The sequence below is a fragment of the Lingula anatina genome, chromosome 2 (genome assembly GCF_051362555.1).
Source record: "Lingula anatina isolate TDL-2025a chromosome 2, LinAna3.0, whole genome shotgun sequence".
NCBI classification, from domain to species: Eukaryota; Metazoa; Brachiopoda; class Lingulata; order Lingulida; family Lingulidae; genus Lingula; species Lingula anatina.
In genome coordinates this window covers 44409654-44424732 of record NC_141768.1, presented here as the reverse complement: position 1 = coordinate 44424732, position 15079 = coordinate 44409654, and the positions used below count along the sequence as shown (strand labels likewise).

Genomic DNA, 15079 nt, shown 5'->3' with positions numbered 1-15079 from the left:
GCCATAGATGGCCTGATTTTTAAAAATGTGACTATTTCAAAAAATTAATGGTATTAATGTTTAATTGGAAAAATAACTTTGACACTTGAAATAAAGCTAAAATATGCCACATATTTTAATTGCGCATTTATTTTTAGGACTACATATGGCAGCCATTTTGAAGGAGAGCTTCCGTCACAACAGTCTGTGGTCGTAGGAGTGCCTGTGATTTCGTACTTTTATTGACTATCTAAGAATATGTTTCGTTGTGAATTGTAATTTTGTGTCAGGGATATTCAGGCAATAGAATCTGTTAACTGAGTTGTCATATTCGATTCATTTTCGCAAGATTATCGGTCTTTTCTTTGGACGAAGGCCGCCTACACATTTCGTGCGAACATTATCATGGTAAAATACTCTCATATGAAAGGACTTCTCTGGGAATCGTAACACGCTGCCATTTGTGTGTTTTAAAAGATCTCCTGAATGTTCTAACTATTGGTTTTTCTATAAGTGACATTGCTAAGACAATGGATGATAGTGACAAAAAGTTTAGCTCACCACAAGAAGAGATCGCCCATTGGAGGCGGAAAGCAGAGGAATTTAAACTTAGGTAAGACTTGTAATATTCTTTTCTAGTTGTAAAAGAATGGTTCATCGTTTGTGATTTTATGTTGTCAGTGTTAAGTGTAGACCAGCACGTAAGGCATGTTGACTGTTCTCTGAAAATTGTCTTTCATATGTATGGTGTGGAAAGACCAAACTTTGGTATCTTAATATCTGGTCTTAAGATGTGTTCACAATGAAACTATCATTGTATGTAGATCAATCCAAATCCTCGGGGACCCTTGCTGAATCCAATCAGATCAACAGATTAATACTCCTCCCTCTGGCATTGAAAAGAATACAGGAAAGCTGATGATACGAACATGTTGGCAACAAGAGGAGGCGTGTTAATCTGATTGCATTCAGCAAGAGTCCCAACAGTTGGATCAACCTATCAAGTTTTATTGTGTACATACCCTTAGTGAAATACTAGTATTTTGGGATCATACTTTAATGCGCAGTACATTGGAAAATGACTCTAAATGTCAAATAGTACAGTATGTCATATATTTCGTTGACTGTGTTATAAGCAATCTGTCACTTCATTCATTCAGTTTTTCAAATATGTTTTTACCATTATCTAAGAAATGCTGATATGAGCATGATAGGATAAAAGAATAGGCAATGTATGGCAATTAACAATAGGTAAAACACGAATACATAAATTAGCATAACGATGTATAGGAATGCTTACTTTGCACCCTGTGTCACCAGTGATATCACTGATTATGATTCCATGCCATAATACTTAGTAGGAGTGTTGTGATTCATGTTATAGGTATACAGTGAATAAGAGTTAAGTGGGGTTTTGATTTCATTTGAGTGTAATGTTCAGCAGAGAAACTGGCACACATTGCGACCTAGTTTATCTATGGGGGAAAACACCATGTGCACATTACTTTCTAAGTCTGATAATATGAGCATGTTGGTCTTAGTCTTTATTTTGGGAAGTTTATGTGTAGATATTCAGTTTGATAGGTCTACTACTCAAAAGTTGGTAATGAAACATGGATAGCAGAATTTTCTTATACTATAAAAATTGTTGTTTGTGTGTGTGTGTGTGTGTGTGTGTGTGTGTGTGTGTGTGTGTGTGTGTGTGTGTGTGTTTTTTTTTTTTTTTTTTCTCAGTTTGGCTTATCAGTCCATCTTCTTTCTCTAAGCTTATGGTTACCTGGATTATTAGGCATCAAAAATATTTGTCCAAAATTAAAAAATGATTCCAAAATCAAAGACAATACACAGGTAATTGCAATATAATCTAAAGCAAGATCTAAAAAAATTCGACAAGTCTGATCCGAACAATTCATTTAGTTTTAACTACTGTGAAATCAATTCTGGTACAGTGACAGTCAGTTGATTGTTTTTCATATATTTCTTGGTTTATTTTAGCCTGGAGGATACTCGTGAGGAGCTTGAAGAGTTCCAGATCAGCAGCAGGGAGCTTGAGGCGGAGCTGGAGACGCAGCTAGAACAGTCAGATAATAAAAACCGGGAGCTCCATGCGGCCAATGAACGGTTGCAGATGGAATTGGACTCCATTAAGGTAAAGTGAATTCATTATGATAAGGCAGTAGGTTTACATTTATCTAACAGGACATTGCATTTATCTGTGGGAGTACTGCCAAGGAAGATTGCAATCAAAGATGGAATTCAGATGTACTTAGAAAGAGAATTGGCATAGATGGTCAATGCCAAATTTTCCTGATATGATTATTATTGTTTTTTTTTTCTTTTAATAAGTTATTTATTTTGAGTGTGAGAGATTGTGACCCAGTTATTTACTATGACATCTAAACTTTTTCTCTTGTAATGTCAATTTGAAAGCTCACCAGAAAAAGTGTTAAAACCTGTAATGACATTATGTTTGAGCTGTGAGTTTATGAAAATATTGAATAGGATCTATTTCATATTTTAAGCTTTACAGATATGAAAATAAACCATTGACTCACATTTTAGCAGACACATACTCTGTAAGAGCAGTGGCCTAATAGAAACTGCATAGGCTGTCATGTGTTAATCTATTTTGTGATGGCAATATTGAATCAATAGACACTGGCATGAAAGTTCAGCTTGTGCTTTTACTAGTAGTTGATCAATGTCTGTGGCGTTTGTCGCTGTGGCTGGCACTGAGCCATATAGAAAAATACATCTGCATCTAGGAAGTCGTCCTGATGATGAATTTGATGTGTATTTATAGTGACCAAGATTTTCCTGTTTCATTTTAAACAGGTGCGGAGGAAAACCAAATAAGTAATGCATTGAATAGTTTAAACTATAACTTTCCAAAAATGAGTAAGTCAAGCTTGTTACTCTCATGTCATATTTTTGTCTTCTAAAATATCCTAAAGAACAGATATATATGATGCAAACTCCTAAGGCAGTTTTGACAATGTAAATTTGTCAGTACATGTATATCTTGGACTTGCCCTTACATGAAGATCCATTGGCTACACTCCTTTTACCACTGAGTTATATGTTGATAAAGGGGATTAATTCCTGCTGCAAATTACTGCATGAATTGATGTAGTTAGAAGTACCTGTATTAGTTTAATAGATAAGTTCATTATGGGTTGGGTCCATACCTTTAAAACATTCTGATGGAATAGTTCCAATTAGTCTCAGTTATGACCTAAGAGCGGATTCTCAACGAATTAAGCCAGGCTTTACAAAGCCGGTGACCTAAAAATGGCGGACGTACATGAAAGAAAAACCGCCTAATCTTTTAATAGTCTCTCCGCCTCTCACACGCCTCCCTACACGTCGTCCCTGCGGGGTACAGTAATTAAATCTCGGCTCCGAACATTAATATTTCCGTGAATATCTCTGGTGATATTATCTCCGTAGATAGTCGATTCATTGCTGCTCTACGGGCCAAATTATTCCTTTTTCGTCTCTGTTTTCAAAGATAATAGAACAGAAGAGCTTTTTCCTTCGATTGCCTTCAGCCGCCATGCTTTTTTTCACCACGAGTTTAACTGATGAGCATGCGCACTTAATATTTCTCAGGTAGCTTCCGCATGGCGAACGGAGACGCGATTTAATTACTGTACCCAGCAGGGACGACGTGTGGGGAGGCGGAGAGACTATTAAAAGATTAGGCGGTTTTTCTTTCATGTACGTCCGCCATTTTTAGGTCACCGGCTTTGTAAAGCCTGGCTTAATTCGTTGAGAATGCGCTCTAAGTCTTAACCAGCTTACCTAATGAATATTATCTAGAGAATGGGGAGGAGGTCAACAGGTGTGTTGAAAACATAGTTTGTGTATAAATAGCATCTGTGTTTTTTTTTTTTCCTGTTTTTGATGATTTTCAACAGTTTAATTATTGAATTTGTATTAAAGACGTGTTTATTCACAAATGCAGACACAAACCTTGCATAGTAGCTGGTGTACGGAAATGTTATCAGGCCTTCTTAGAGATTGGCTCCAATCAGGTGTAAGTTTCAGTTTAAGAGACAGACTGCGTTTTACCAGTTATTTATTCTAATTTAGTTATTTAATTTATCAACTTTATTTAAACCTATTTGAATGTTATGAATATGAGTGTACAATGAGGTCTTCTAAATCAGGAAACTTTTTTCCCCCTGGATGTGATACATTATATAAAAGGCAGATGTAACGGACATGTGTGGTTGATAAGGAAACGACTTGTATGCAGATGTAATCTCTTTCCGCTTAGCAGACTGGTTTAGAAAAAAAAGGAATAGCTATGATATGCACCTGCGTGATTTTTCTTTTGATCAAAGATTGTAAAAGGAATAGCTATGTCCTAGTTATTATTGAAAATGGCTGCAGAATAATTCGAGATGTGGGTTTTAGAGGTGAGGCCGTACAATTGCATTTTTTTCACTTTGGCACACTGCACTGCAGATCAAAGGCAGGAATCAAGCTTTCCAGTGTCACTGATATTTGTTCTCCCATCTTAATCTTTCTTTAGCGGAAAGCAATTTTTTATACCCGGTGATAATTGGGTTAATGTTATGTAAATTATTTTTTCCTCTGTACTACCAGCAACCCTTGGGTTTTGATGTCTTTTATTTATATGGACCAATATCAAAGGCTTGTCTAAATAGTAGCAAGTTTAAAGGTCGTAAATGTTATGCATGTTTGAAAATCCCTAAGTCATACTTTTTTTGGCTAAATACCCTGCAAAGCTACTACACTTTCCATACTCAGACCTAAAAAATGATAAGACCCCACATATAAAAGCACCTTATATTCACATTTCCTTCTGAAATGATAGGAAAATTATGGTGGTCTAAATGCCTGGCCAGATATTAAGAGCTAAATTATTTAATAAAAATCCAAGAGCATAGATGGGTTGAGCAATCAGTACTGAGTAGGAGAAAATTGCACTTTCCTCAAGGAAAATTACACTTGTAAAAATCCCAGATGTTAAAGAATGATACACAATGTTTGTTTCACTCATTTCCATGCCAGAAATTAAATGTTGCACAACAAAAAACGTGACATAATTTTCAAGGTCAGTTTTACACAAATTATTCTGTAGATTTATATTAGGGAATATGTTGATTAAAAGTGTCATTTTATTTGAAAAAGCTGAAATTCTAATGGTATTTACCAATCAGTATCTTAAATATCAGATGGATGATACATACTTACAGCAAATTTTAGAAAGTGTGTGTGTGTGTGCGAATGCAAAAATAATCAGAAATATTGGTTAACTGTGCAGGGGATTGTCTGAGCAGTACAAATAATTCTATTTGACTTATATGTTTCAGGAAAAGCTAGAACAGACCCAAGAAACTTACCACAAGCAGTTAACAGAGCTGCAAGATGATCTAGCACAAGTCAAGGCATTTAAAGATGAACTTCAGAAGTATATCAGGGAACTAGAACAGACTAATGATGACTTAGAGCGAGCTAAAAGGTATGAAATGGTGTAAACTTGGTAGATTTAGAAATACATTTGGAGCAGTATATAGTTGTTATGTTCTTTTGAAGAAGAGAAAAAGGTTTCCTAAGAATACAGCTATGTATGTCATGAGCATTGTACAGCAGAGGCAGATTTCACAAAGGAATTGAAGATTGAAAGTTGATCTTGACACCAAAGACAAAACAGAAACGCAGTACAGTAGCTAGTGTTCTAAAACAATAGCCATTTGTTAAAGACATATTACAGTATTTTATTTGTCTTGGGTTCAAGAAGGCTGAAGCTTTTGTCTGAAATTTTTAATACCAATATTTGGTCTAAAGGTATACTTAGAAATTAACCCCTACATATTAGCTTCAGTGCAGAATATATACTGACTTTATTTAGAGGGGTGTGATTCACTTACAGGTGCCCATGATTAAAAGGCAGTGCTGCCTTTCACAGCAGTCTGTTTATGGCTGAGAAATCTCTCCGTTTTTTGGTTTATAGATAGATACAGCATCTGAATTTCCTAAACTTTGAAACATTTTCAGATACAATATCTTAGTTAGGGGTATATTTGCCTCTTTTCTTGTTGACTACTATACTAGTAGGTATAAAAAAGATGATTATAAAAATTATATTTATTCATAAAATTATAATACATTGCTTGTAATTAAAAATTATTTAGTGTTCCAAGAGTAGAAGAAAAACAAGATATATATACTGAGTCAAAGATTTAATATTTGAACAGCAAATTAAAAAGAAAACCCAGCACATAACATATAAAGACTTGTTGTAGTTTCTTTTACATGAAGTGAGCAACTTATTTTATATTGTTTTGTAGAGCAACAGTAGTATCGCTAGAAGATTTTGAACAGAGGCTAAATTTGGTAAGTGCATGGTGACTCATGGCTTATGTGGTAATTGGTGTTGATTTATGAATGGATTATGTGGGCTGCACAATAACCAGAATAGGAATTGGGAATTCATTAAACATGAGGTCTGTGATATATGATAGAATGATATGTAGCAATTTTTTTATTTTTATTATTTTATTTATTTGTTTTTGTTTATTTAGTAATATTTATTTTTATTTTGTACAGTCTCTGTGTCACATATATAGGATGTGCAATGTATACCTCTTGCTGATTGAAAAATGTTCAAATTGTAATAACTGTTGATGGACTTGTATCTCAAATATAAACAGGTAAAAGCCTATCACTCAACATGTTTATGTCCATTTCTCTTTCTCCACAGGCAATAGAGAGGAATGCATTCCTTGAGAGTGAATTGGATGAGAAGGAATCACTGGCAGAGACTGTGCAAAGGTTGAAAGATGAGGCAAGAGGTAATGGGTTAGAAATAGTTTGACTTCTGAGATTCAGCATTTGTGGAGTCTAAATACACACACGTATGTACATGCTGATGTGAGCCTAAGGCAACAGATATATTGCTGTCATTTTGTTGGGTTTGATTGGTTATAAAAAATAGTAATAATAACAGTACATTTGGGATGTCTTCTAACATTCTTGATAATTGTGAAAAAACATGCATGTTTTATAACAAGTTTTAGCTGCAGTAATTTCAAAATTGTAGCAACAGGTGAAAGTTCCAGTTTTGGGGGCAGTCGTCTTAGTCTTCATCTAGTTGACATTTAGGTCAGGTCCTCACACAGGGCGTTTTATGCATTATGACCTGAAATGGGGTCAGCCATATCTATTCATTTAACAAGAAGACCTGCAGTGATCTGTGTAGAAAAAAATTAAGTCTTGAGGCAAACTAGGTCTCGTTATTTGTACTTTTAGTTTGTTTGTAAATCTTTTAAGGCAAGAATATCATGAATTGTTTAGATTTTAGAACAATGGTTATCTGATTAAAAAAAAAACTTTAAAAAAGGTTAACTAAGTGCCTTTAGGTGCTGGTATTTATGGTAGATATGTGTGTGGTATCAGTGGAGAGGATAAGGTGTTCTATGTGAAGGTATGCAGGTGAGGGGTGCTGTGATATTATCAGCATATACTTGGGTCAAAGGTGTTATCAACCAAGATACTCTCAAACCAGAGTTTAAGACCAAAACTTTCACTCTACTGTGACACAGATAAATATTATTGAGTGAAATACTCTGCAAATTTTATTGCAAGAAAGGAATTTTATATCTTTTTGACTAATAGGTTGTTCTTATGGATTACTATGGATTTATATGGAATTTATATTGACAAAATCTTCATATTTTAAGGAAAGACCAGCTATTTGTCGTGAATTATTTTGTCTGACCCCAATAGATTAAAAATGTTAGCCTAAAAGGTTCAACAAGGAAAGGACAGTTTATGTGAAGCATGTCCTATTGAAAATCAGCATTTAAATGTTCATGACACTCTTGTACCAACATCAGAGAAGACAGAACATAAAGAAAAAGATAAAAAGATTCCAGACAAAATGAAAAAGGAGCATATATAAAGTTTTGATAAATTACCTTTACAAAATTGAATATGTTTTGACAGAAATAAGTAGTTAGGTTCATATGAAAAATAAGGAAGTATTATAATGACAACTGCATATTTTATTGACTGTGACAAAAAATTAATGATTAAATTATGAAAGTAATTTTTCAAATAACTCTTATGTTAAATTCATTCAATTCCAGATCTGAGGCAGGAGTTGGGAGTGAGGACACGGCAGGCTCCAGAGGAGCCTCAGTCCTCTGACACAGAGAAGTCCGACATGGTGGTCCAGACTGACCGCATTGACTCTAACAAGCTGGCCGAGGAGTCAGCTCCCAGTACACCTAGGACACCAGCACAGACTGGTAAAGGTGAGTGTTATAAGCTGGTTGAAGAGTCAGCTCCCAGTACACCTAGGACATCTGTTCTTTTTAAATGGCTTCCATCATGATTATTACTATTTACTCAATTAAGAAGTCTCTTGTTTTTCAGCTCTCCCTATTGGTGCCAATGGCAGCTCCACCCCACTCACTCCCACAGCTAGGATATCAGCGCTCAATATAGTAGGAGATCTACTACGTAAAGTAGGGGTGAGTACCCTGGCAATGTTAGATGCCTGGACCCCTGGGGACAGTGGAATATAAGAGCTGTGGACCATAACTTGGTCTGAGCTTGATTATTAAAATTTTTGTTTTTTTTTTTTAGAATCAGGATAAATTGGTCTACTGTTTATACAGAAAACATTTTAACCAAATATGCATCATATTTATCTTGATGGTGTAATATAGCAGCTTAATTATTCTCCATTTTTGCAGTATTTTTATAGATGTAAAAGAAAAGGCTTTACAGAAATAATGTTATACCCAAGTGATGATTATTGCTTATTCCCAATCATGTAAATATGAAAACATTGAGTAAAATGATAATTTTTTAAATAATTCTTTCTGTGTTATTTCAGGCCTTAGAATCCAAATTGGCATCCTGTAGGAATTATGTGAAAGATCAGCCTACCAAGGGTAACACACCAAAAGCAGGGTCAGCACCAAGCCCTGTTAATACCCCAAGGTAAGGGCGCTAGCATGTGTTGAAAGATTTGTTCTCACCTGGTTTGATATACATATATATCTCATGCCAGTCTCACACAAGAACCTTAGTCTGTATTTAGAGGAACTTACTTCAATTCAGGTAAATCTGTGATAATTTGCAAGATAAGTTGGCCCGAAACTTAAGCCATATCTTTTATTTTTCCTTTCATAAAACAGACTCAGTATTTCATTCAAGTTGACTGCACTAGTCACAAATGACTGAAGTTTTTGTTTTAAAGTTTAGCCCAACTTCCATCCAGAAGTTCTGTTGTGAAACTGGCCCCAGAACTTTTTTCACTCTATACTGACTTAGTTCTAATACAGAACAGGCTTTAACTGTTAAACAATATCTTGACTTCATTAGGAAGAGATGTCTGTGGGTTACCTCCTTGCTGTAATTACATACAAATATGAACAATGTCAGTTCACTGTCTTCTTCCAACCTTATCTTTTTATACATATTTGTTCTTTCTATTATTGGCATTATGCAAACACAGGCATTTACAGCTGTTCAACCAGTTTTAGAGAAAACTACTTTGTTATCTGCTCATTTTTGTACGGGTTGTTATTCGATTTATTTATTTGCTCTTCAGTTTTTCTGAAAAAAGTTTGGCTTATACTGTTCATTTTTCACCAAGTACAAAAGGAAAGTGTGCATTATTTTTTGTATCATTAACCTCATTTTGTTTTATTCAACAATGTGCCAGGTCTGGGCAAAGTGGAGGAAGAAAAAACAGGTCATTTATTTGTCACAACTATAACCTTTCGTCTTGGTTTCAAGGAATGAATAAATGTTGTACTAGTATATGCTTGTATGTAATTGATGGCAGGCCTCTACCTCATTTTTTATGTGAATAAGTAATTGACCTACTTAATAAGTATTTAGCACAGGTGTTAATGAATGTTGCAACAAACTTGTTTTTCATCAGTGCCTTTTTTTTATTTTCCATAGTAAATCTCAATCACTGTAATAGGTGTTTACTGTTGTTTTTGATATTCTCACTCTTCCCCTTTCTACTTCCTCCTGCTTTCTTGGGATAAAAGACCATATATAAGCTGATAAAAGTTGACTTAATAGTTCACGGGATTTACTGGCTGTGTTACAAGTCAATCTCCATATTATTGGGCAGAAGTAAGAGAAAAAACTTTTTTCAAAATAAACTGGCAATTTATAACGTTGGGATACTTCATTTTTACCAGAGATTCAGCAAGCAAAAGTAGATGGAGTTGAATGATGAAATGGATTTTTATTTATTTTCTTTTTTTGTCACATTTTCGAGTGTGTATATTTCTGTCTAGTACACTGATGTGTTGTAAGTAAAGTACACTTCCTTTTGAGCAGTGCTTGTGTTTTATTTCAGTGTCTCCAGTGCCTCACCGTCCTCTTCAGCATCTATTTTTGATTTCGGGTTTCGCGGCTATCAAAAAGGTGCCAGTTATATACTTGAAAAACTTGGGAGAGGTGGAACCTAGGGAAACCTTGTAAATATTTTCAAAAAAAAAAGGAAAATTAGGGAATTTGGAGATTTGGATTTTATAAACAGCAAGGATGGTTGCTAATAGTCTACAGCATGTTTATTGCTGCTGTTGTTGTTGTTGTACGAAATAAGACCTTTACCTGCCTTCTTTACACTGCTCTTGTGTTCTTCATCAGGCATGGTATTTGTTCTCTTCACCTTTTTAACAGTCCACTTTAGAGTAGTGGCAATGTTATGTCCTTCATATCTTACCCTATTGTATCTTATCCTAAGGCATGTGTTCAGTGTTTGCTCAGTGCAATGCCTTCTTTCAATTGCAATTTTCCTATGGTATGAAAATTTTATTGTGCATGTGCATTGGGAATTTGGGTGGGGTGGGGTAGGGTAGGGTGAAAGGGACAGGTTTTTAGTTCCAAAATATTATTTTTCCCTTTGGAGCATGTTTGAAAAAAAGTTTTACTCCTCTGATAACTATCCTTAAAATTGGCTCCTGTGAAATATTCTTTGTGATCTAAGAAAAGCGTACTCTTCAGCAATGATCCTTACTTGGTTGGCACTTCTCTTATTTCCATTAGTTTGATATGGGTTCTGTCCTCATTTACAGTATTAACATGCATTTAAAAAATTTTATTCCTATACATATATTTGCTGTGCACATTAATGCTGAATGAATGTTACAGGTAGACAAGATTTCATTAGAGTTTTTACTGAATTTATTGTTTGACTTTTGAATTAGGAAGGCTAATTTCAGTGATAAGATTATTACTTATAGCATGTTCTGCTGTTAGGCTGCCTTATCTTCAACAAGCTTGTGAGGCAGCATGTGCATTACACACATTATCCATCAAACTTACAAGTGTGTTACAGCATTGGCGTTTACTTAAACGCAATGTACAGTTTCCAACTTTAAGATATGAATGATGAATAATTTCAGTAACTTCTCACTACCTGGCTGAGATAATTAAGAGAAAAAATTGTCAGTGATTTTTGTCTTTCTAAATTTTTCTTAACATTGGACTTTTATTATCAGTGCTGAGATGTTGTAGAACCTAATTATAAAATTATAAGATTTCTTGTTCTTTGTCTTCCAGGAGTAAGAAACTCAACCGAGGGTCCGCCACCCCGGCTCAGAGTGGTTTAGTCAAGATCACAGTGTAGTTCAGCAGCAGAGATCTGGGCACAGACGAGTCCCACACGGCCTTTCCCAGACTTTTGTGGAAATCTTTCTGTGGGATTCATGCATAGGTTTTTGCACAAGGAGGCGTGTCTTACTCAACTTTTCATGTAGATCGTACAACCAGTGTATGTTGTGAAGCATATCTAACAGCTGTGATGATAACTTTCCTTGAAAGAATGACCACAGATCCTTCAGATGTGTATGGAAGTTTGGACATTCGTGGAGTGAAATTTGGATAACATAACGAGTTGATGCCTTACATGGGTCTTTGTTTAAAAAGTGCTACCCATTGGGCTACCTGGCACTTAGGAGTGAAAATGATTTAATTTGTGCAGGTTGTTAACAGCTGCTGATTAAATCTTGCAAACATTCTTCACTCAAATATGGTATGTACCTCAGGGTTATAGAGTCATCAGAGGATAGCATGGATATGAAATAAAGAAAAAAAAAAGCTCCCTGTGCAAAACTTACCCCTTGTTTAACTATTCCTCTTCATTTTCAGTTTTTTTTTTTTTTTTAAATCATATTGGTACACATTTCAATGCCCACACTGCTATTGCTGCTTTGTATAGATTCGTTTCATAAGGCCAGACTTCAGCTACTTGCGGCGGTCTGTCCCTGTCCCTGCTGCCTTAGGAATCATTGTGTTCTTCAACTCACAACTTGTTTTCTGTTTCATTGTATATTTCACATACACACACTGTATCATACCTCATTTCAAGATATCCTTATTTATGAATCGCTCTTTCAGAGCACGGTTCACATTTTATTACCTGTTTTATTATATGTAACACAGGTTTCAGTGGGTAGAATACATCTATATACATAAATATAACTTAGTTTAGGTGGTTTCTTAAGAGATTGATTGAGGTAAATCTGAATATCATTTGATTGATTTAGATTTTTTATTTGATGATTTAAATTAAATTATTTCGACAAGCATATCCTCATGAAATTTGTTGACCTTGTCAAGTGTTCCTTATATATCTAGTATTTGGATAAAACGAAACATGGCTCTGGAATGAATAATAATATTACACAGAATTTATATTGGTAACGGTATTCATTTCAGTGGTTACCTGAACTTCTTTACCTTTTACATGATATTGTAATGATAAAAACGCAATTTCGATTTGGAAGGTTTAAGATAAGCTTTATACATTTGGGCAGTTTTTAATTTTCTGACTGACCAACTAGGGGATATTGACCAGTAAGAAGTGGCAAAAATAGAGCCTTATTTCCAGTTTCTGAGAATCCTAATAGCCAATGTCAGTTTTCTTCTGAATGAAGACGATATAAATGTCAGTCGTGTTTTGTTCTGGCCAGAAACTTTATTGTGGATATTATTATCATTATTATTTACTTTTGGCATAGGATAAACATAGTATGACGATTGGAGTACGACGCCTATCTCTCCCTACAAAAGTGTATATTCCTGTTATTTAATAATACGTCAGCCTTTCAGATGTAATACATAGAATGAATGTTAAAGCAGTGGTTTTGCTCAATTGTGCTGCTATATATGATTCGTTTTCTTTCGCTTTCATTGAAATTTTTAGAGGCGATATATTTCTTGACTTCGGATCTTTAATGTAAATTTAACGTGGCCACAATTATACGTTTTAAAACTTGCCGAAATGACAAAGTAAGAATGTTATCGGAAGAAAGATTAAGTGTAAAGTATACTTTTTAAAAAATACAGACTGAACCGTTAACTTGTAGCTGAAACGGTTACTTTTTAAATGCGACTTCAAACTACATTAATAAATTTTTAGTCCACGCATCGTTTGGTGTTTTTATTCTGGTTTGTGATGGTCCCTGGTAATCGTGATTACGTAAGATATACCGATCGGATAAAAGAAAAACGCTTCACATTTTGTTTCCTCAAAATGAACTACAGTATTTCGTACGGTTTACACATAATTTTCTATTGCTCCTATCTGGTTCTCTATTCTTTCTTATTTAGCACCATATGAATATAACGAAATTTGGGGTCGTATTTCATCGCTTTATTTTTGTTTATTAATTTTTAAGGTCGAAGGCGATGTCTAGCCATCCCAATTTCCAAAGTTCATTGCGAACTTGTCTCTCATCAAAAGGTGTCTGTCGTTCCCAGAGATCTGTCGTTAATAAAAGTGAGAGATGAGATAATTATCTCTGAAACTCTTGGTATATTTGCTCTATTCGCCTTCCACAGGGGTCGCTGTAGTCTAGTAGGTTACAAAATTTAAGAAAATATCGAATATAAGACGAAACTTAACTGCCCGGACCCTCCCCCACCCCTCCCCTTCTCTGGACACGAACACACTGTTTAGGGTGTCCTGAAACCGCATCAGTTAATCTGCTGAGGTTTAGAGCTTTCTGGAAACTAACATTAGCACGCTTCCGAGTACGTTTCCAGTACCAATAAATAGAAATAGCAGAGGTTTGCAATTATTAGAATGAATTCCCAGTTTATCTGTGAAAGCCAGGATGCATGCATTCCTCAGGTTATTGCAGTGTAGCGCTAGGGGGTCAAGGCGAAAACGGACGTGAGATGAGAAACTGACACGGTAAGTAGTCGATGCTTCCTTTATTAATTTTATGATAACGCATCTATATTCTTCTATCAGCCTCTGGTATTCGTTTACTTTTTCAGAAAAAAAGTCAAAACCAGAAATCGAATATTTTTAAATTTTATTTTCAGCAACAGTTCTTAACACCGCCCGGAAGAGCCAAAATACACGTATAATGTTTACTCGTGCGAGTAACCACGAAGCTCAAAAGACGGACACCACCTTAGAGGGCGTTGACACGATGACCTGTGTCCTAGTTGGGGTGTCAATATTGTACGTGTTTCCCAAAAACTTTTATCACTTTTGCAAAATGGTCTTGACACTGAGACCGATTTTGATCGAAGGTTATGGAATCTACGTCAACATGCTAGCACTAACATGCCTTGGTTCTCTTGCATTGTCTACTGTAGTTTTAGTCGAAATTTTCAGCAGGAAATTCAAAATGGATATTCACATGTTGGGCACATGGGAGCACATAGAAGACGCAGCCTTCTTTGTAGGATTCACTAACTTGTCCATCACTATTTGTGCGATAGCTATATTTAGAGGACGTCTCATGCACTATTCGGCGACACAAGCTAGAAAAAACCCACAAACACACTGCAGCTTGGTCTCCGGCCTTCTCGCGTGGGTGGGAAGTCCTTTATTTTACGTCGTGATATTGATAACTACAGGTCGGGGGTTCCTGCAACATTTCTATTTAGGAATCTTCATTACAACCTTCTTTATTGTAAGCACGGTGTACATCCGCATCTGCGTGGTTTTGAAGAGAAATTTGCACCAGGTTGAAAGCCATGACGTGGGTCTTTTGGATATTTTTCACGTTGTTCATCCAGAAAGATATGAGCTATCTTATAAGCGCGATACAATCACATCCTCTGCCAT

The 15079-nt window shown here is 35.4% G+C and overlaps 1 protein-coding gene across 5 annotated transcripts; it reads left to right on the top strand.

The window, feature by feature from the left end:
* The first annotated feature begins 135 nt into the window (after positions 1 to 135).
* Positions 136 to 13422, top strand: LOC106173733 (nuclear distribution protein nudE homolog 1). Of its 5 annotated transcripts, none has more exons than XM_013554954.2 (11): positions 136 to 592; positions 1975 to 2128; positions 5325 to 5473; positions 6303 to 6348; positions 6716 to 6806; positions 8103 to 8270; positions 8392 to 8489; positions 8858 to 8964; positions 9692 to 9721; positions 10346 to 10413; positions 11554 to 13422. In XM_013554954.2, the coding sequence occupies exons 1-11, from the start codon at positions 510 to 512 to the stop codon at positions 11601 to 11603; spliced, it is 1044 nt and encodes a 347-aa protein (XP_013410408.1). In that variant the 5' UTR covers positions 136 to 509; the 3' UTR covers positions 11604 to 13422. The 5 variants fall into 5 exon arrangements, with proteins under 5 accessions (XP_013410408.1, XP_013410411.1, XP_013410412.1 ...); XM_013554957.2 differs by having other exon boundaries at positions 10346 to 10466; XM_013554958.2 differs by lacking the exon at positions 9692 to 9721.
* Positions 13423 to 15079: the final 1657 nt, after the last annotated feature.